Raw genomic sequence first — 19,110 nt, 5'->3', positions numbered from 1 at the left:
CCTCAAGTTACTCAACTAGAGAGTCCGACTGCGTCACTTCCGAATGGAGTCTCTTCGGTCGGTAATCGCTTCCATGGAGATGCAGGAGTTCATGTGTTCAATAGACATTCAAGATGCCTATCTACATCTTCCCATATTCTGCGGGCATCAGAAGTTCCTGCGTTGTGCGATTCGCCAGGAACATTACCAGTTCGTTGCACTGCCGTTCGGTCTCGCCACCGCACCCAGAGTATTTACAAAGATCATGGCGGCGTTGATGGCCTTGTTGAGAATCAGAGGTCTCCTTCTCTTTCCGTACCTCGACGACATTCTGATCAAAGCTCCATCCTTTCATCAAGCTCGCCAAAGTCTTACCATCGTCCTCGACACATACGACTTCCATCTCTCCGGACAACCATGAAAGTCCTGGGAAAGATGGTGGCGGCAATAAAGGCGGTTCCCTTTGCCCAATTTCACTCCAGACCTCTCCAACACGCCATCCTGTCTCGGGGGAACAGGTCTGTCCTTTCCCTGGATCACCCATTTATGACTTTCATACCGGGTCAAGCGGTCACTCAACTGGTGGTTGACGTCGCCTGTCATCCTCTTGGGTCGGTCTTTTCTTCCCATTCACTGGCAGATTGTAACAACGGATGCCAGCCTCCTCGGCTGGGATGCAGTGTTCCGCAATCACACTGTTCAGGGTCGATGGTCGACTCAGGAATCAGCTCTGTAGATCAACGTCCTAGAGATACGAGCGATCCATCTGGCTCCCGTCCACTGGGAGAGGCTCCTCAGGGGCCTGCCTGTCCGGATTCAGACAGACAATGCCACAGCGGTGTTATATGTCAACCGCCAAGGAGGGACACGAAGTGTCTCAGCCCTGGCAGAAGTGTCCAAGATTATTCATTGGGCAGAGATTTCCGTTCTGACAATTTCCGCGGTACACATTCCCGGTGTAGACAACTGGGCCGCCGATTTTCTCAGCCGCGAGGGTCTCACGGCGGGAGATTGGTCCCTACATCCGGAGGTGTTTTATCTGCTTTGCCGTCAATGGGGAACCACGGATGTAGACCTGCTGGCGTCTCGCCTCAACAGGAAAGTCCCACAGTTTGGTTCCAGGTCTCGACACCCTCTGGCAGTGGGCGCCAATGCTCTGGCCGTTCCTTGGTCACAGTTTGAACTCCCTATCTGTTCCCTCCCCTGCCTCTTCTTCCCAAGCTGTTGAAGATCAAAGCAGAAGGAATTCCAGCCATTTTCATCGCAGAATTGGCCCAGAAGGTCTTGGTTCGCGGACATTGTCAACCTTCTCGCGGATGCCCCCTGGAAGCTTCCAGACAGGGCAGATCTGCTGTCTCAAGGCACGATTTGCCACCCCAATCCTCGGCCACTCACTTTAATGGCGTGGCTGTTGAGACCAAGGTTTTGAAACGGGCAGGATTCTCCGATAAAGTAATTCATACCATGCTCCGAGCCAGAAAGCCATCATCTTCCAAAGTTTATTACTATACTTGGAAGACCTATTTCACTTGGTGTAAGGCCAATGCCATCGCGCCCATGTGTTTTTCGCTCCCTTCTGTTCTGGCGTTTCTTCAGGCAGGGCTGGATGCTGGGCTTGCCCTCAGTTCTTTGAAGGGTCAAGTTTTGGCGCTGTTCATTTTATTTCAGAAGACGGCCTCCCTCCCTCAGGTCAAAATCTTTCTTCAGGGCATGGCTCACACGGCTCCTCCGTACCGAGCGCCCGTGGATCCATGGGATCTTAATCTGGCTCTTGAGGTTCTGCAAGGTCCTCCTTTTGAACCTCTCAGGGATGTTTCCCCTTCTCTCCTTTCTTGGAAGGTAGCTTTTCTGGTGGCCATTACTTCCATCCGGCTCCTGTCGGAATTGGCGGCTTTCTTGCCGCTCTCCTTATTTGGTACTTCACCAGGATGAGGTACTTCTGCGGCTTCCGCCCTCTTTCCTTCCGAAGGTGGTGTCCTCTTTTCACCTCAATGAGGATATTGTTCTGCCGTCCTTCTGTCCGAGTCCAACTCATCCTCGGGAGCGGTCCTTGAACAAGCTGGATCTGGTCAGGGCGATGAGAGTCTATCTGGCTAGGATGACTTCCTTGCGAAAGACAGTCTTTTCATCATTCCAGATGGGTCGCGGAAAGGTCGCCCAGCTTCAAAGGCCACTATTGCTTGCTGGATCAGATCGGCAATTTTGGAGGCCTACTGGGTTAAGCATTGAGTGGCTCCTCCAGGGATCACAGCGCACTCTACCCGGGCAGTGGGTGCCTCCTAGGCGGTACGCCACAGAGCTTCCTCGCTGCATCTTTGCAAAGCTGCAACCTTGTCTTCGGTTCACATGTTTGTGAAATTCTACTAAGTCCACACCTACGCTTCGGCGGATGCCAGCCTAGGTAGAAGGATTCTGCAGGCTGCGGTGGTGAGTCCGCTGGCCTGATGGAAGTTTGTTTTCCCACCCCAGGGACTGCTTTGGGACGTCCCATGGTCTCTGTGTCCCCCAATAAGGCGACCGAGAAAACAGGATTTTTGGGTTGCTTACCGTAAAATCTGTTTCTCGTAGCCTTCATTGGGGGACACAGCACCCTCCCATGTTCTACAACTCCTGTTCTTGCTTTGGTTGATTGGTTACAGTTGAGTTTTGTTCTGTTTTCAATCTATTCTGTTACTTCTCCTACTGCTTTCTCACTAACTGAGGAATTCCCTGCCGGTCGGTGGGGTGTACACTGTGGAGGAGGAGCTAACTTTTGTGCATAGTGTCAGCCTCCTAGTGGCAGCAGCATACACCCATGGTCTCTGTGTCCCCCAATGAAGGCTACGAGAAACAGATTTTACGGTAAGCAACCCAAAAATCCTGTTTTTTTTTCCACAAAAATGATATTTTGGCCCCAATTTTTTATTTTCCTAAGGGTAACAGGAGGAATTGGACCCCAAAAGTTGTTTTGCAATTTGTCCTGAGTAGGCTGATACCCCATATGTGGGGGTAAAACACTGGGCACATGGCAGAGCTTGGAAGGGAAGGAGCACCGTTTGACTTTTTCAATGCAGAATTGGCTGGAATTGAGATCAGACGCCATGTTGCGTTTGGAGAGCACCTGATGTGCCCAAACAGTGGAAACCCCCCAATTCTAACTCCAACCCTAACCCCAACACACCCCTAGCCCTAATCTCAGCCCTAACCCTAGCCCTAATGGGAAAATGGAAATAAATACTTTTTTTAAAATTTTATTTTTCCCTAACTAAGGGGGTGATAACGGGGGGTTTGATTTACTATTTATGGCGGTTTTTATATTTGGCAGCTGTCACACGCTAAAAGACGCTTTTTAGCTTTTTATTGTAAAAATAGTTTTTGCATCACCACATTTTGAGAGCTATAATTTTTCCGTATTTTGACCCACCGAGTCATGTGAGGTCTTATTTTTTGCGGGATGAGTTGACGTTTTTATTGGTACCATTTTCGGGTATGTGACTTTTTTTTATCACTTTTTATTCCGATTTTTGGGACGGAGAATGAACAAAAACCAGCATTTCATGAATTTCTTTTCAGGTGGGGGCGTTTACACCGTTCCGCGTGTGGTAAAATTGATAAAGCGGTTTTATTTTTCGGGTCAGTACGATTACAGCGATACCTCATTTATGTCATTTTTTTATGTTTTGGTGCCTTTATACAATGAAAACAATTTTATATAAAAAATAATTATTTTTTGCATCGCTTTATTCTGCAAGCTATAACTTTTTTATTTTTTCACTGATGATGCTGTATGGCAGCTCGTTTTTGCGGGACAAGATGACGTTTTCAGCGGTACCATGGTTATTTATATCCGTCTTTTTGATGGCGCGTTATTGCACTTTTTGTTCGGCGGTATGATAAAGCATTGTTTTTTGCTTTGTTTTTTATTTTTATTTTCTAAGGGGTTTGATAAAGGGGTTAACTAATGGGACCGTTTTATAGGGCGTGTCGTTACGGACACAGCGATATGATATATGTGTACTTTTATTGTGGTTTTTTTTTATTTCCAAAAAATGAATTTATTAGGGAATATATATATTTTTTTAATTTATTTAGCGATTTTTTTTATAAATTATTTTTACACCCCCCGCGGCCATATTGGATCTGGGGACCTGCAGGGAAGGAGGCCCCCAGAGCAGCGCAGCACATCGCGCTGCTCCGGGGTTCTCAGGGAAGCACGGAGGGAGCCCCCTCCCTGCCGATGCTTCTCTAAACCCCCAGTACACTGCGATCATGCATGATCGCAGTGTGGCAGGGGCTAACTTGCAGGGGGTGGTCCGTGACCGCCCCTGACACATAGTGCCGAGTGTCAGCTGTGAGAATCATCTGACACCCGGCCGCGATCAGCGGCCCGGGTCCCATGGACGGGATAGTACGTCAGATGTCAGAAAGGGGTTAATGTCACCTTTGTATTGTCAGATGACATCAAGCCCAGAGGTTAGTAATGGAGAGGCAGCTATAAAACTCCCCCATCACTAACCCCATAGTGATATTGTATAAAAAAACACAGAATAAAGTCCTTTAATTGAAAGAATGACACTGACATCTAAATTAAACTATACTCGCGTCATCACCCATTCCACTGTCTCTGTAACAGAATTAAAATAATAGACAACAATATTCCACACCTGTTCGCAGAGAAGATAATAATCCATTTCTCCAGCGACGGGTCTAGCTCTGCTACACCTAGATGGCTGCCTGCATTGTTGTATGATGCAACTTTAAAGCCTGCCATCTAGCAGAGTCACTTGTCAGCGTGTGCTACCGCTGCTCAGTGTCTCGAGGTGAACTCCTATGACCTGACTGACGTCACCGCAAGCGTGAGAAAGTTCTCAGGCTCACGGTGCTGTTCAAAAGGTCCTGGAAATTTGGAGCTAATGAACTTCGTTCGACTCACTGACATCGGCGCTCGTGCTGACGTTGGCTTGATGTCACTGGACAATACAAAGGTGACATCAAGCCCACAAATACAAGTGAAATTAAAGTGTTTCATGTGCTAAACTTGAGCTGTTGGTCTTTTAAAGCAATTAGTGCCAGGATCCAAGGTTTTGTCAACCAGAATCATGGCCTCATCAATGCTTATTGGCATTTGATATCACTGTAAGGGCATTTTTGAGAATTAAAATATAACACAGCAAATGGCAATAACTGCTTCATTAATCCAGGGCTATGTGTTATTTGAAGGTCGTTGCTCGATGGATTGATTCATTTATTTTTTATTAGATGTTCCCAAATTCAACAGCGATGATAATGATGACAACAATGACGAACCTTCCCCCCTCTACTCTTCAACCTTTAGCTTCAAATCTACAGAAAAACCAGCAAGCAAGCCATCTGCTAAGAAAGGTAAAGATGACAGTCAATAATTATAATAATAGACAAAACTAGAAATGTAAAAGACCACTCTGAGGCATTGTTTCATATCACCACCGGAGTGGTATCTTTAAGCTATTCACAACACTGGACATAAATTTACGTCATGATCGAGAAGGGGTTCCCATAAAATGACGTAATTTTACATCAAGGTGATCATGTTGGCACAGGAGCAGTGCCTGCGCAGTCATCGCTAGGAGCTCGGCTTAAGTGTTAGTTGAGCACCCACCGCCCCCAGCTGTTTAACCCCCTAAATTCTGTGACATAGAAAAGGGGGGGGGGTCTCCCCTTCCCATGCGATTGACACCCCCGCGACTTCATTGCGTGCTACTGATCTTTACCATGACAACTCGAGGTCATCATGACAACATCCAGGTCTGCCATCTACGGTGGCCTGTTTAGACTTTGCCAGGAACATGGTCTAAAAGGCAGTGTAACACTGGTATATTGCAGTGCTGGTGCATTGCAATGCTTTGCACCAGCTATCAGAGTAATAAATGTTAGTTGCTCTATGGGACTTCAAGTAAAAATGTAAAAGAAAAAAAAAAGAGAAAAATTGTTAAAATCTTAAAAAGATACACAGAGAGAAAAAATATTATACTATTAAATATGTATTTTTATGTAAGATAAAAAATAACCAAAAATGTATAAACATTTGAAATCACCTCAGCTGGAACGGACCTGATCTATAAAACTTTCACACAATCTATCCCTTCAATGAAATCCATTGAAAGAAAAAAAGGGGAGCAAAAAAAAAAATATTTTTTCAGCATACTGCCAAAAAAGTGGAATACATCGTGTACAATAAGATGTGATCTAAAAGTCAACTGCAAATAAAAATGGTATAGATGAAAATGTCATCTCGTCCCAAAAAATAGGGATTTTTTTGTACTCACCGTAAAATCCTTTTCTCCGAGCCAATCAATGGGGGACACAGGAGCATGGGTGTTATGCTGCTGCCACTAGGAGGACACTAAGTGAACACAGAAAGATTAATTCTCCCTCTGCAGTACACACCCTCCCGCTGGCTGAGATTGAACCAGTTTGGTAGCAAAGAAGTAGGAGTTTCAAACAAAAAACAATGAACTATATCAAAAACTAAGAACGAAACAGCAAGCCAATAGGCTAACAGGGTGGGTGCTGTGTCATCCAATGATTGGCTCGGAGAAAAGGATTTTACGGTGAGTACACAAAAATCCCTATTTCTTCTACGCCTCATTGGGGGAAACAGGACCATGGGACATTCTAAAGCAGTCCATGGGTGGGGAGCAACACAACTGCTAGTACCCCATGTACCACTGGCTTACAGATGTGGTACTGCCGATTGCAGAATGCGCCTGCCAAGAGCTGAATCTGCAGAAGCCTGAGAATGTATGTGGTAGTGTTTTGTAATAGTATGCAAGCTGAACCAAGTTGCAGCTTTGCAGACCTGTTCTGTTGACACTTGGTGCTGAATGGACCAAGAGACGCCCACTGACAGAGTAGAATGCGCCTTAATCCCTGCTGGGACAGGTGTTCCACTGAATAGCCGAGCGAATCTACTTGGCTAGTGTGGCCTTTGAAGCAGCTAGACCCTTCCTATTCCCCTCTGGAAGCACGAACAGGGCATCTGACTTGCGGAAGGGAGCGGTCCGCGAGATGTACTGTCTAAGAGCCCTAACCACATCCAGAGTGTGAAGAGCTTTCCCTTATACGATGGACTGGTGCCAGACAGAATGAAGGCAAAACAATCTCCTCATTGAGATGAAAAGAAGAGACAACTTTGGGCAGAAAAGATGGGGACGTCCTCAAGACTGCCTTGTCTTGATGAAAAATCAGGAACGGAGGTCGGCAGGATAGGGCCGCCGACTCCGAGACTTGTCTGATTGACGTAATTGAAACTAGGAAAACCACCCTCCAAGAAAGAAAGGTTAGTGATACGTCCTGCAGTGGTTCGAAAGGGGCTTCCTGTAGAACTCTGGGGACCAAGGTAAGATCCCATGCTTCTATCGGCATTTTATAGGGAGGCAGCACGTGGGAAACTACCTGAATGAACGTCTTCACCTGTAACCTGGTGGCAATCTTGCGTTGGAAAAGAACTGACAAGGCTGAAATTTGTCCCTTGAGCAAACTAAGCGCGAGACCCAACTCTAATCCGGATTGCAGTAATTCCAAGATGGAAATAATGGAGAACACCAGAGGAGATTGTCCATGGGCCTTGCACCATGAGAAGAAGGTTCTCTCAGTGCGATGATAAATGCGCATGGACGCGGGCTTCCTAGCACTAATTATGGTGGAGATCACTTCTTGAGAGAATCCAGCTTGGGCTAAAATCCAGGGTTCAACCGCCACGCCGTCAAAGGCAGGGCTCCGGAGTTCTGGTGGTAAATCGGTCCCTGCGAAAGTAGATCCATGCGATCTGGTAGTCGCCAGGGAACGTCAGTGACAAGTTGAACTAGTTCCGCGTACCATGCTCTGCGCGGCCAGTCCGGCACGACTAGGATCACTGGTACCCCCTCTGCTCTGATTTCCTTGATGACCTTTGGGAGTAAGGGGAGAAGGGGAAATATGTACGGAAGTCGAAACCAATGCCACGGCAGAACCAGAGCGTCTGCTCCGATAGCGCATGGATCGTGTGATCGGACAATGAACTAGGGAACCTTGTTGTTTAGCCTTGAGGCCATGAGATCCACATCCGGAGTCCCCCAGCGACGGCAAATCTGCTGAAAGACATCCGGATGAAGAGACCACTCTCCCGAGGCGAGGCCCTGGTGACTGAGAAAGTCAGCCGCCCAATTTTCTACGCCCGGGATGTGGATGGCCGAATGGTTGGTCTCGGCCCAACGGAGGATGAGACTCACTTCGTGCATGGTCGTCTTGCTGCGGGTACCCCTTTGACGGTTGATATACACCACAGCCGTGGCGTTGTCGGATTGAATCCTGATGGGGTGACCTGCGAGGAGATGATGAAAACTCAATAGGGCCAGCCTGATCGCTCGTATCTCCAGGATGTCGATGGGGAGACGCGACTCTCAAACATACCAATGACCGTGTTGTGGCGAAAAACTGCGCCCCAGCCAAGAACACTGGCGTCGGTGGTCACCAATAACCAACGTACTGGAAGAAAGGACCTTCCTCGGTTCAGGGAGGACTTCAGTGTCCACCACCTGAGGGTCTGCCTGACCCGCAGAGACAGACGGAACTGAAAGTCGAGAGAGAACGGGTTCCTTTCCCAAGCCAGCAGCAGCGCATGTTGCAAAGGGCGGAGATGGAACTGAGCGAACAGGATCTCTTCTGTCGCTGCTACCATTTTCCCCACAATCCCCATGCTGAAACGTATGGAGTGAGAAATCGGTTGGGAAAGAATCCGTGCTTCCTGTTGTAGAGCCAAAGCCTTTTTTGGAGGGAGAATAACCAACCGCGGAAAGTGTCCAGGATCATTCCCAAGAAGGAAATTTACTGAGCCGGTACTGGAGAAGACTTTTCGAAGTTTATTCTCCAGCCCAGGCGAGAAAGTGCATCCACCATGATACTTACAGACTCCTCGCAGCCTGGAAGGGACTGCCTTTTGATCAGTAGATCATCCAGATACGGAAGTACCACCACTCCCCGAGCGTGAAGAATGGCCATGACAGCTGCCATGACCTTGGTGAAGACTCTGGGGGCGGTGGCGAGGCCGAAGGGCAAGGCAACAAACTGAAAGTGTTCCCCGCGAACTGCGAAGCGTAGGAACTGTTGATGGGAAGGAAAGATTGGGATGTGAAGATAAGCATCCTTGATGTCGATGGATGCTAGGAGGCGACGACTGAGCGGAAAGATTCCATTCTGAACCACCGTACCTTGACAAACGTGTTTAACAGTTTCAGGTCCAGTATGAGCCGCATCGTTATGTCCTTCTTTGGAACCACAAATAGGTTCGAGTAAAAAACCTTGAACCTTTCATCCTGAGGAACCGGAATAATGACTCCGTCCCTTTGCAGCGCATGTACGGCCTGAAGAAAAGCTGTTGTCCATGTTTTGGGAGGAGATCGGAAAAAACGGTAGAGGGGAAGAAAACTCTATTTTGTATGCGGAGGACACCAGCTTTCTGACCCAAACGTCGTTGACAACCGAGAGTCAGGCTTGACGTAATGAAAGTAAACTGCCGCCTACTTTGTCGGTGCCCGCCGGATACCGCGACGAGTCCTTGGCCTGGATTTCCAGGTGTGGTTAGGTCTGTATGAGACCTGGGAACCTCTGTCTCCACACGGACACCATCCTGATCCAGAAGAGAAGGTTGTAGACGACCAACTGGAATTGTTGCGAAAAGGCCGAACTGAGGCTGCTGTTGATTCTGAAACGGCCGGGTGGGCCTTTGTTGAGGAAGAAAGTTACTCTTCCCTCTGGTAGCGTCAGAAATGAATTGGTCCAGTTTCTCTCCAACTTAGCGATCAGTTTGGTAAGGCAGAGAGGTTAATGATCTCTTGGAAGCGGAATCTGCTCGCCAATCTCGGAGCCATAGGGCCATTCTGATGGAGACTGCATTTGCAGCTGCCTGTGCAGCGCAATTGGCCGCATCTATCGAAGCGTTAACTACGAAGTCCCCGGTTTGAGCTATCTGACTAGCGAGGTTGGCTGCCTCCGGGGGAAGATTGCTGTCATGAATGGTTGTGGTTGACACCTCTGCCCAAGCGACCATTGCCTTAGCCACCCAGGTCGCGGTGAAGGATGGGAAGAGCGCCGCTCCTGAAGCCTCAAAGACTGAGTGCGCAAGGTAGTCAATTTGACGGTCGGGTTTTTAACCGAGGAACCGTCAGACAAAGATAGGAGTGTTTTGGATGCAAGACACGATTCGGCAGGATTCACTGAAGGGGACTGTAGCCAATCCGTCATTAGATCCGGAGCAAATGGATATTTCGACTCTATAGGCTTTTGACCCGTGAACCGTTTATCTGGCCGGTCCCTGTGTTTCTGGACAATGTCCTTAAAATCAGGATGATTGGTAAACACTTTGTGAACACGTTTAGTCTTCTTAAAGGACACTACGTGTTCCGCAGTGGATATGTTTTCCTCGTCCACCCTCAGGGTCTTGTTGACCGACTCAATAAGGGAATCAAGCATTTCCTGATAAGTAGAGGAATCCTGGACTAAAGACGCCTCTGACTCGTATTCGAAGTCATGTGCGCTGCGAACCTCAGGAGAGGGGAAGCGAGAAGTGGAACTCGCAGATGCCGAAGCACATGCGTGATTGGCGGACGTGTCATGGGTCCTTTTCCTAGAGACCTGAGCCCCCTTTGACTGACTGCGACCCCTGCTGATGGACGGTTCTTCACCATCGCCAGAGTCCTCCACGGTCGACAAAGTGACGTTCTGACATAGAGGGCCCCCGGAGAGAGTCTGTTGCTTTGGCCAGGGAAGCCATAGACCGTGACAGGGACGCAGCCCACTCAGGGGGACTAGACTCAGCAGGAGCAGCGGCGGGTGGCGTCTTGGCCCCATCCGGGTCACAATCTGTTAATAATGGAGTATTGTGAGCACGGGGCAAGGCAGGATTGCAAGTGGCACATGAGGTAAAAAAAAATACTGTTTTTTATTAGCCTTTTTGGACTCCTTAGATTGAGACATAGTGTGATCCTAAGGGTTAAAGGCAGAGATGGGCTGCAGGTGCAGAGAAGGCGTATGGCGCAGAGAAGGGGTTAAGCTCTCCTCCAAAGGCTGAATACAGCTTACCCAAGGTCCTGATCCTGTGTGGAGAAGTCGGTGGTCTTAATTCTCAGAAAGTTTTCAGCGGTCCCTACAGCATTGCTGATGGCGCTGTCAGTGAGTGTGACCCCACAGCCGTCACAGAACAGGCTGCATAAAACCCGAGACTAGAAGGACGCTTCTCGTTCAGGACGAAAAGCACCAGGAACGTGGGCGGCGCCATGCAAATTGCGGCCTAGTTCAGCTAAAAGCCGGGAGTTAAATTTCTGAAACCTGCCGGCGACGCGCGCAGGCTGAAAAGAAGGGGGCCGCTACGGCGCACAGATCGACCGCTGCTGGCACTGGACCAGCGCTTCCTCCCCCCAGGGACCAGGACCCGGACCCTCCGTTGCGGAGGATCATGCAGAGGGACGCGCTGTCAGCAAGCCTCATACTCACGAAGGTGATGCAGCAGAGCCGGAGTTGTGCTCTAAGGCCGGGGTCACACTGGCGAGGAATACGGACGAGTGAGAGGCGTTAAAAGCACGCATTACACACGGACAAATTATTCTCTATGGGTTTGCTCCCAACAGCCTTATCTTTCTCGTCCGTATTCTACGGTCCGTGCCAATCGCAACATGTTGCGATTGTCGGCGTACTACGCCTGTAATGTGCCAATGCAAGTCTATGGGTGCGCAAAAAATACGGATTACACACGGACCACACATGTGACTTGCGAGAAATACGCACCCGGTGTCTTTTAGAAAAGCCAGCAATTCAGTGCGCTATACAGTAAACTCACACTGACAGGTTTAATAAAGAAACGAAAGAATAGATATAGACACAAAGAATACATATATATATATATATATATATACACATGTCATTGTGACAAACATATACTGTATATATATATATTTATATTTCACAGAGTTCTTCATAGCAGAATAGCTGCTAATTAAATTGCCAGCTTCTCTCAAATCATTCCCCAACCCGACATGAAATGACACATGGTTTACATTCAGTAAACCATTTCATTTCAAGTTTTTTTATATGTCCTTGGCTAATAATTAGATGAGGGTTTGTGTACAAAATTTGGGAGTTGTACACTAGTTGTTATTTTAAGGGGTTAATTCGTTGCTAAACAATGCGTGGGCTTCCCATTGCCCTATATTGGTGGCAAGTGGGTTAATCTAACAAATGGTTAATGTCACCATTCGATTGTAAGGTGACATTAACCCTTTGTTAGATTAACCCATTCGCCACTGCTACAGGGCAGTGGGAAGCCCACACATTTTTTAACAATGAATTAACCTCTTAAAATAACAACTACAACTCCCAAATTTTGCACACAAACCCTCATCTAATTATTAGTCAGGGACATATAAAAAAACATGACATGAAATGCTTTACTGAATGTAAACCATGTGTCATTTCATGTCGGGTTGGGGAATCATTTGATAGAAGCCGGCAATTTAATTAGCGGCTATCCTACTATGATGAACTCTGTGAAATATATATATATGTTTATCTCAATGACTTGTGTGTGTGTGTGTATGTATATATATATATATGCATTCTATGTGTCTATATCCATTATTTTGTTTCTGTTAGGGCTCCATCATATGTCCATTTTGCAAGGCGGCGAGAAAATCTCGCCATACGGATGCCATACGGATTACATACGGATGCTGACATGCGCAAAATACGAAACCACACCTTGCTTACGGATGACATACGGAGCACTATTTAGGGGTCATTCATCCGTATTACGCCTGTAAACTACGGACCGTATTTTGCGTCGGTTAGTGTGACCCCGGCCTTAAAGGCATATACCTCAATCCATCCTCCCTATAGACAGGGGGATGGAGAGGACCCTTCTGTTCGTAAGTCTTTTGCCTGAGGCCATGGGGCTGTAGGACGCTATCAGATGTGGGCCTCTGTGCAACGCTGAACCAGGTCAGCTGTCCAGTTATGGGTTTTGGGCCCCGGAGAGGAGCATGAAGGTTACACTCCATGTGCTCGCCTTTTGTAGGTGTGGGGAGATCGGGTCCATGAAAGGAACCGTCGCTTCAAAGCGAAGTCAGGCATGCCCCAGTCATCGTAGGAGAGGGTACAGGGAGATTTACTCCGCGTTCTCATCTGTTGGTTTTTCGGGGGAGAACGGACCCTTGAAAGGGATCCGTTGCCCCTTTCACTCCGTTCATTTGAAAAAAAATTACAAAAAAAACAAAAATTGAAAATAAAAACGTTGGGGTCTGAAACCAGACCCAATTGCCTCTTACAGACACTAAGCAAGAACTGGTTCAATCTCAGCCAGTGGAAGGGTGTATACGGCAGAGGAAGAGTTACCGTAATCTATCATTTAGTGTCCTCCTAGTGGCAGCAGCTTAACACCCATGGTCCTGTGTCCTTCAATGAGGCGTAGGAGAAAACAAGCCACCATACAGGTCCGTCAGCAGAGAAATAAAAGTTTCAGCTCTCAGAATATAACGATGCAAAAACAATTATTTTTCTAAAAAAAGAAAAAAAAAAGTTATTGTGTAAAAGCGGCAAAACATAAAAAAATATATAAATGTGTTATCCCTGTAATCATACTGACCCGAAGAATAAAGCTGCCTTATCAATTTTACCACATGGTGAACCACATTTTTTTTTTAAAAAAACATAATTGCTGATTTTTGTTAATTTTGACTTTCAAAAATCAAAATAGAAAGCGATCAAAAAATGTCATGTGCCCAAAAATAGTACCAATAAAAATGTCAACCCGTCCTGCAAAAATCAAGCCGTCGCATAACTATCGACAGAAATATAGAAAAATTATAGCTATCAAAATATGGTGATGCAAAAAAGCAGTTTTTAGTGTGTGATAGTAGCCACACATAAAAATCCGATATAGATCTAATATTGCTGTAATTGCACAGATCCAAAGAAAAAAAGTAATCTAATCCATTATACCACACGATGAACGGCATAAAAAATAAAATAAAACCAGTTGTTTACCTGTTGTTGATTTGTTCATCCTGCCTCCCAAAAATCGATGTAAGCCTCAACTCACATTTATCCTGCGCTGAGTGCTTACGCCGGAAATACGTGATTCTGGCAGAAAATTCTCTATATGGCTATGTGCACACGTAGCGGAACTCTCGCGGAAGTTACCGCGAGAATTCCGGAATTCCATTCCGTGAGAAAATCGCATTTTAAATTCCCGCTATTTTCCCGCGGAAAAACTAGCGATTTGCAAGCGTAATTAGCTTGCAGAATGGTAGCGTTTTCCAAGCGATCTGGAGCATCGCTTGGAGAACTGATTGACAGGTTGGTCACACTCGTCAAACATAGTGTTTGACGAGTGTGACCAACTTTTTACTACTGAGGCTGCCTATGCAGCAACAGTAGTAAAAGATAAAATGTAAAAAATAATAAAAAAAATATTGTTCTCACCTTCCGGCGTCCCGCGCAACCTTCCCGCCTCTCTCCACGCTCCCGGTCCCAGTAATCCTTTGCGCGAATGACCGCGAGACGTCATGCTCCCGCAACGTCGCGCTCCCGCGAGATCTCGATGTCATTGCGGTCATTCTCACAAAGGATTACTGGGACCGGGAGCGTGGAGAGAGGCGGGAAGGCTGCGCGGGACGCCGGAAGGTGAGAATAACAGTATTTTTTATTTTAATTCTATTTTTTACAGGGATATATTACCCAGAGCCCGGAGAGCAGTCTCCTCTCCTCCGGACCGTGGGTACCATCCGCAAATGTTCTGCTTACTTTTCGCATGGTGGGCACAGCCACATGCGGGAAGTAAGCGGAACAATGCAATCCTATGGGTGTGGGATCTCCGCGATTCCGCTAAATTAATGAGCATGCTGCGATTCCGCCGCGGAAAAAACGCAGCATTAGCACAGCACTGCGGAATCCCATAGGATTGCATGGGATGCATATTTTTCGCGTTTAAAATCGCCGTGAAAATACCGCGACGTGTGAACTCAGCCCACTGAGGCACGTGGAAACAATGTCGATGCCGTGGCCTATGATCGAGCGGTGTCTGTCTTTTTAGTCGTGCTTAAGTTTTGTGCACTTCTAAAAAGGACACCACTGAACAGAGGTCATAGCAGAGATCAGTGAACCTTTCAAGGTTCAGTTCGCATCCGCGAACGTCCTGAAGTTCTCCGAGTGGTTCGAACACATATCCAAACCCAATTAATTTCAATGAGAGGCAAGACCAAATGCATAGACAACACTTTCGGAGGGGCCAAAAAGCTGCTGCACAGCTAAAATTAGGGACAGACACCAGGAAAAGTAGCATTAATTGACCCATTAAGTGCGCTAGAAGTAAATTTAAAATAATTTGACGTGGGTCTGCCTGTAATTTTGATAACCAGCTAGGCAAAATGGACAGCTGGCTGGTGCAGTCCTCAGCTGTCAGGTTAGCAAGGCTGGTTTTCAACAATAGAAGGGTCCCCACGCAGCTCAGTGTCTGGAGGTGAACTCCTATGACATGACTGACGTCACTGCGAGCGTGAGAAAGTTCTCACGCTCGCGGTGCTGTTGGAAAGGTCCTGGGAATTCGGAGCCAATGATTTTCGTTCAACTAACTGACGTCAGCGCTGCATAAAGTACCGCTGATTCCCAAGCGCTGGTACTGTTCACACTGATGACACAGGGATGATTTGCAATGTGTGTGCACTACAACTGCAGATTTGCAATGTTCACTCAGCAACATCCAATGCTGCTTGTTTCTGGAAAACACCCATGTAGTCAAAATAGTCACTACACGTGTAGATAAATTCCCAGAAGGTATAATTACCAAAATGAGATCACTGTATTTGGAGTATGAAAAGTATTCTACAATAATGTGTTCTCCAAGAGTCAAATAGCGCTCCTTCCGTGTCTTGCTTTGTGGCAAAGCAGTACTGTTCAGTCACATATGGGGGGTATTGCCACGTTTAACAGAAGTTGTGTGAAAAATTTTGGTGCCGTCTTTACTCATTTCCCCATGTGAAGATATAAATTTTGGGGCTAAAACTAATTTCTTCTGGTAAAAACTGAATTATATTTTCTTCACTGCCCAATGGTATAAAATGTGACACACCCATGGTTTCAATATGGTCACTGCACCCTTAAATGAGTTAAGAGGTGTAGTTTGTAAACTGGAGTCACTTAAGGGGTATCTGCTGTTCTGGTACCTCAGGGGCTCTCCCAGTGGTTCTGGCACCCACAAGCCATAACAAAATTTCATAAACTGAGGTCCATTTTTTCCCTACTAGCCCTTATAAAAATTAAAAACTTTTTTCACCGCCCAAAGGTATAAATTTATGTGAGGAACCAGTGGCATGAAAATGCTCAGGGCACCCTTAGATTAATTCATTGGGGGGTGTAGTTAATAAAATGTGGTCAGTTATGCTGTTCTGGCACCTTGGGGGCTCTGCCAAAGTGACATGGCACCCGAAAACCAGTCCAGCAAAATGTGAACTCAAATATGGCGCTTCTGAACTTTGCACTATGCCTCAGAAGTAGTTTTCTACCACATATGGGGTATCTGCGTACTCAGGAGAAAGTGCATAAGATATTGTACAGTTAATTTTGTCCTCTGTCTCTTTTTATATGAATCGCCTGAAGGTTAAAAGTGCTCACTACACCCATAGATGAGTTCCTCAAGAGGTGTAGTTTCAAAAATGAGGTCACTTGTGGGGGTTTCTGCAATTTTGCATGTTAAGGGGTCTTCAAATGACAAAAGTATGGTGACTCCCAACACAGTATGATGCTTCAACTGTGATCCCCACATAGTCTTCCATGCAGTATAATGGGCCCCACATAGTACTCCATATAAAATAATGTGCCCCATATAGTCCTCCGTACAGAATAAAGGACCCACATATTCATCCATACAGAATAATGCATCATATACTCATCAGTACAGAATAATGGACCCACATAGTTTTCCATACAGAATAATGGACCCACATCGTCCTCCATACAGTATAATGAGCCCCATATATTGTTCTGTACAGTAAAATACAGTATAATGGATCCAACATAGTACTCCATACAAAATAATGTGCCCCATATAGTCCTCCATACAGAATAATGGACCCACATCATCCACCATACAGTATAATGGGCCTCATGTTAAAAATATAAATACTCACATTTCGTTGGTCCCCCGCTGATTCGGTCTCGGCAGCAAGCGCTCTGAAGCCATTCAGTGCTCAGCACAGGGGGAGCAAAGTGATGTCAGACGCAGAGGGAAAATGGCGGTGGAGGGAGACCACTTCTCTCTTCCATCATTGCTTTCAATTGTATCTGCATCCAGGATACTGATACAGTTGCATGTGCGATTCCGGGCGGGGGATGCGGGTTTAGTCGATGGCTAAATATAATCACCCTGCTGGCCAGATTTGGCCCGTGAACCTGAGTTTGACATGTATGAGCTATAGTCTCCAGGGGAGCAACCAGCTTATTTTCGCCAGTGAATTGGACATGAAAAATATTTTCTTAGTTTTAAATTACAAAACTAAATTACTAGTTTGCTGATAGTTCTAGAGCGTTCACTTAACACCAACATCTAGAGGTAATGTAATTCTGTCTATTCTTGGATTGTGGAAATGATTTGATTGAATGATAGCTATCTGATTGCATGGCGATCAGTGTATCAGGGCAGCACAATGCAGTCCTCCCGTGGGGTCCAGAAATGTAACCTTAACTCTTCTACATTTACAGCGAGAACCCCTTCAGATGGAACCCCAAAACAAAAACGACCACCAAAGCCAAAGAAGTCTGATACTTTTGTGAATTCAGACTCTGATTTGGAGTTTGGAACCCCAAAGAAAACTACAACACCCAAAGGCAAGTATCTAGAGAAAGGCCTGCTTTTCCCCTCTGCTGTCTGCGGATTAACGTGTAATAGAATATAATGGCAAGCTGTACCTGTGTTTTCTTAGTGAAGTCTGAAATCCATGAGGCGCTCTGCCTCCATCCTAGTGCCGGATTAAATACACAGTGTCATGCTTAATGCTATAGTTTATACAGTGTCACTTTCATTAAAGCACCACTCCAGCGGGTTTTCTTATTTCACTGCTGGAGTGGTGTCACTAATGTAAGTTCCCTGCCCCTAGTATTATACTCGCCAGCGCCATAATCTTCTGTTTTGGCACCGCTCCATTAGTCTTCTGCATTTTGGGATGTGCCAGATTGCTCCAGTGTTTGCCGGGCGAGCTGGAGGTCACTTCTCAGTGTATGCCAGAACAGTGCCTTCATAGACCAACATTGAGAGCTTGTGATGAGCGAGTGTGCTCAAATAAGGTGTTGTCTAGGCATACTCGGATGCTAACATAGTTTCTCGAAAAATATGTTCTGAGTCCCCGCGGCTCCATGTTTCATTGGTGTTTGACAGCCACCACACATGCAGATTGCCTGTTTGTTAGGCAATCCCTGCCTGTGTTGAAGCTCTGAATAGCTGCGAGACATTTTGTGTGGTATGACTATCTGGATTAAAGGGACAATTATTCAAAGTGTGAAAATTGCTAACTTTTGGAAATTGACAAATGTCTGATATTTTTCTAAATAAATCCAAAGCATATTAACCTAAATTTACCATCAACAAAGTGCAATGTGCCACAAAAAAGTTTCAAAATCACTGGAATACGTGAAAACACTCCATAGTTGTTGCCAGAAATGTGACACTGGTCAGTTTTGAAAACTGTGGATAGTAACCGGGGTCTCTGGTCCTCAGCAATGTTCTGCAATCATAACATGTGTTCTTTAACAGCAAAAGGAAGAGGGAAAAAAAGGAAAACATCTGATTCTGAAAATGAAGGTGACTACAATCCTGGGAAAAAGTCTTCATCGAAGTCCTCATCGAGCAAGGTAAGACCTCAATGATTTACACTGCCGTGCAATACTCAACATGGTTTATCTGGTGGGATCCAAAACAAATCACTGGAATGTTATTTGTCAGTCTTCTGTCAGACAGACACATTTCGTAACACATCTTCATCTTGAACTGAGTCTGCAACACAGAAGGGTTTTCCCAAACGGTTCCCAAACAGTTATCTGGAATGTCTTTCTACACTGCCATTCACTGGTAGAAATTTGTAGTTTTCTTGGTTT

At 46.1% G+C, this 19,110-nt stretch overlaps 1 protein-coding gene across 3 annotated transcripts in view; it reads left to right on the top strand.

The window, feature by feature from the left end:
* The window catches only part of TOP2B (DNA topoisomerase II beta), a 164,473-nt gene that overhangs the window by 144,068 nt on the left and 1,295 nt on the right, over positions 1–19,110 (top strand). For all 3 annotated transcript variants that reach the window (XM_073568361.1, XM_073568360.1, XM_073568362.1), the window contains exons 36-38: positions 5,218–5,340; positions 17,722–17,847; positions 18,770–18,867. In XM_073568361.1, coding sequence (XP_073424462.1) covers positions 5,218–5,340; positions 17,722–17,847; positions 18,770–18,867 — 347 coding nt within the window. The remainder of the gene's footprint in view (positions 1–5,217; positions 5,341–17,721; positions 17,848–18,769; positions 18,868–19,110) is intronic.

The sequence above is a fragment of the Dendrobates tinctorius genome, unplaced genomic scaffold (genome assembly GCF_039654945.1).
Source record: "Dendrobates tinctorius isolate UK_male_01 unplaced genomic scaffold, ASM3965494v1 ptg000005l, whole genome shotgun sequence".
NCBI classification, from domain to species: domain Eukaryota; kingdom Metazoa; phylum Chordata; class Amphibia; order Anura; family Dendrobatidae; genus Dendrobates; species Dendrobates tinctorius.
This window is presented reverse-complemented; position numbering and strand designations above follow the sequence as displayed.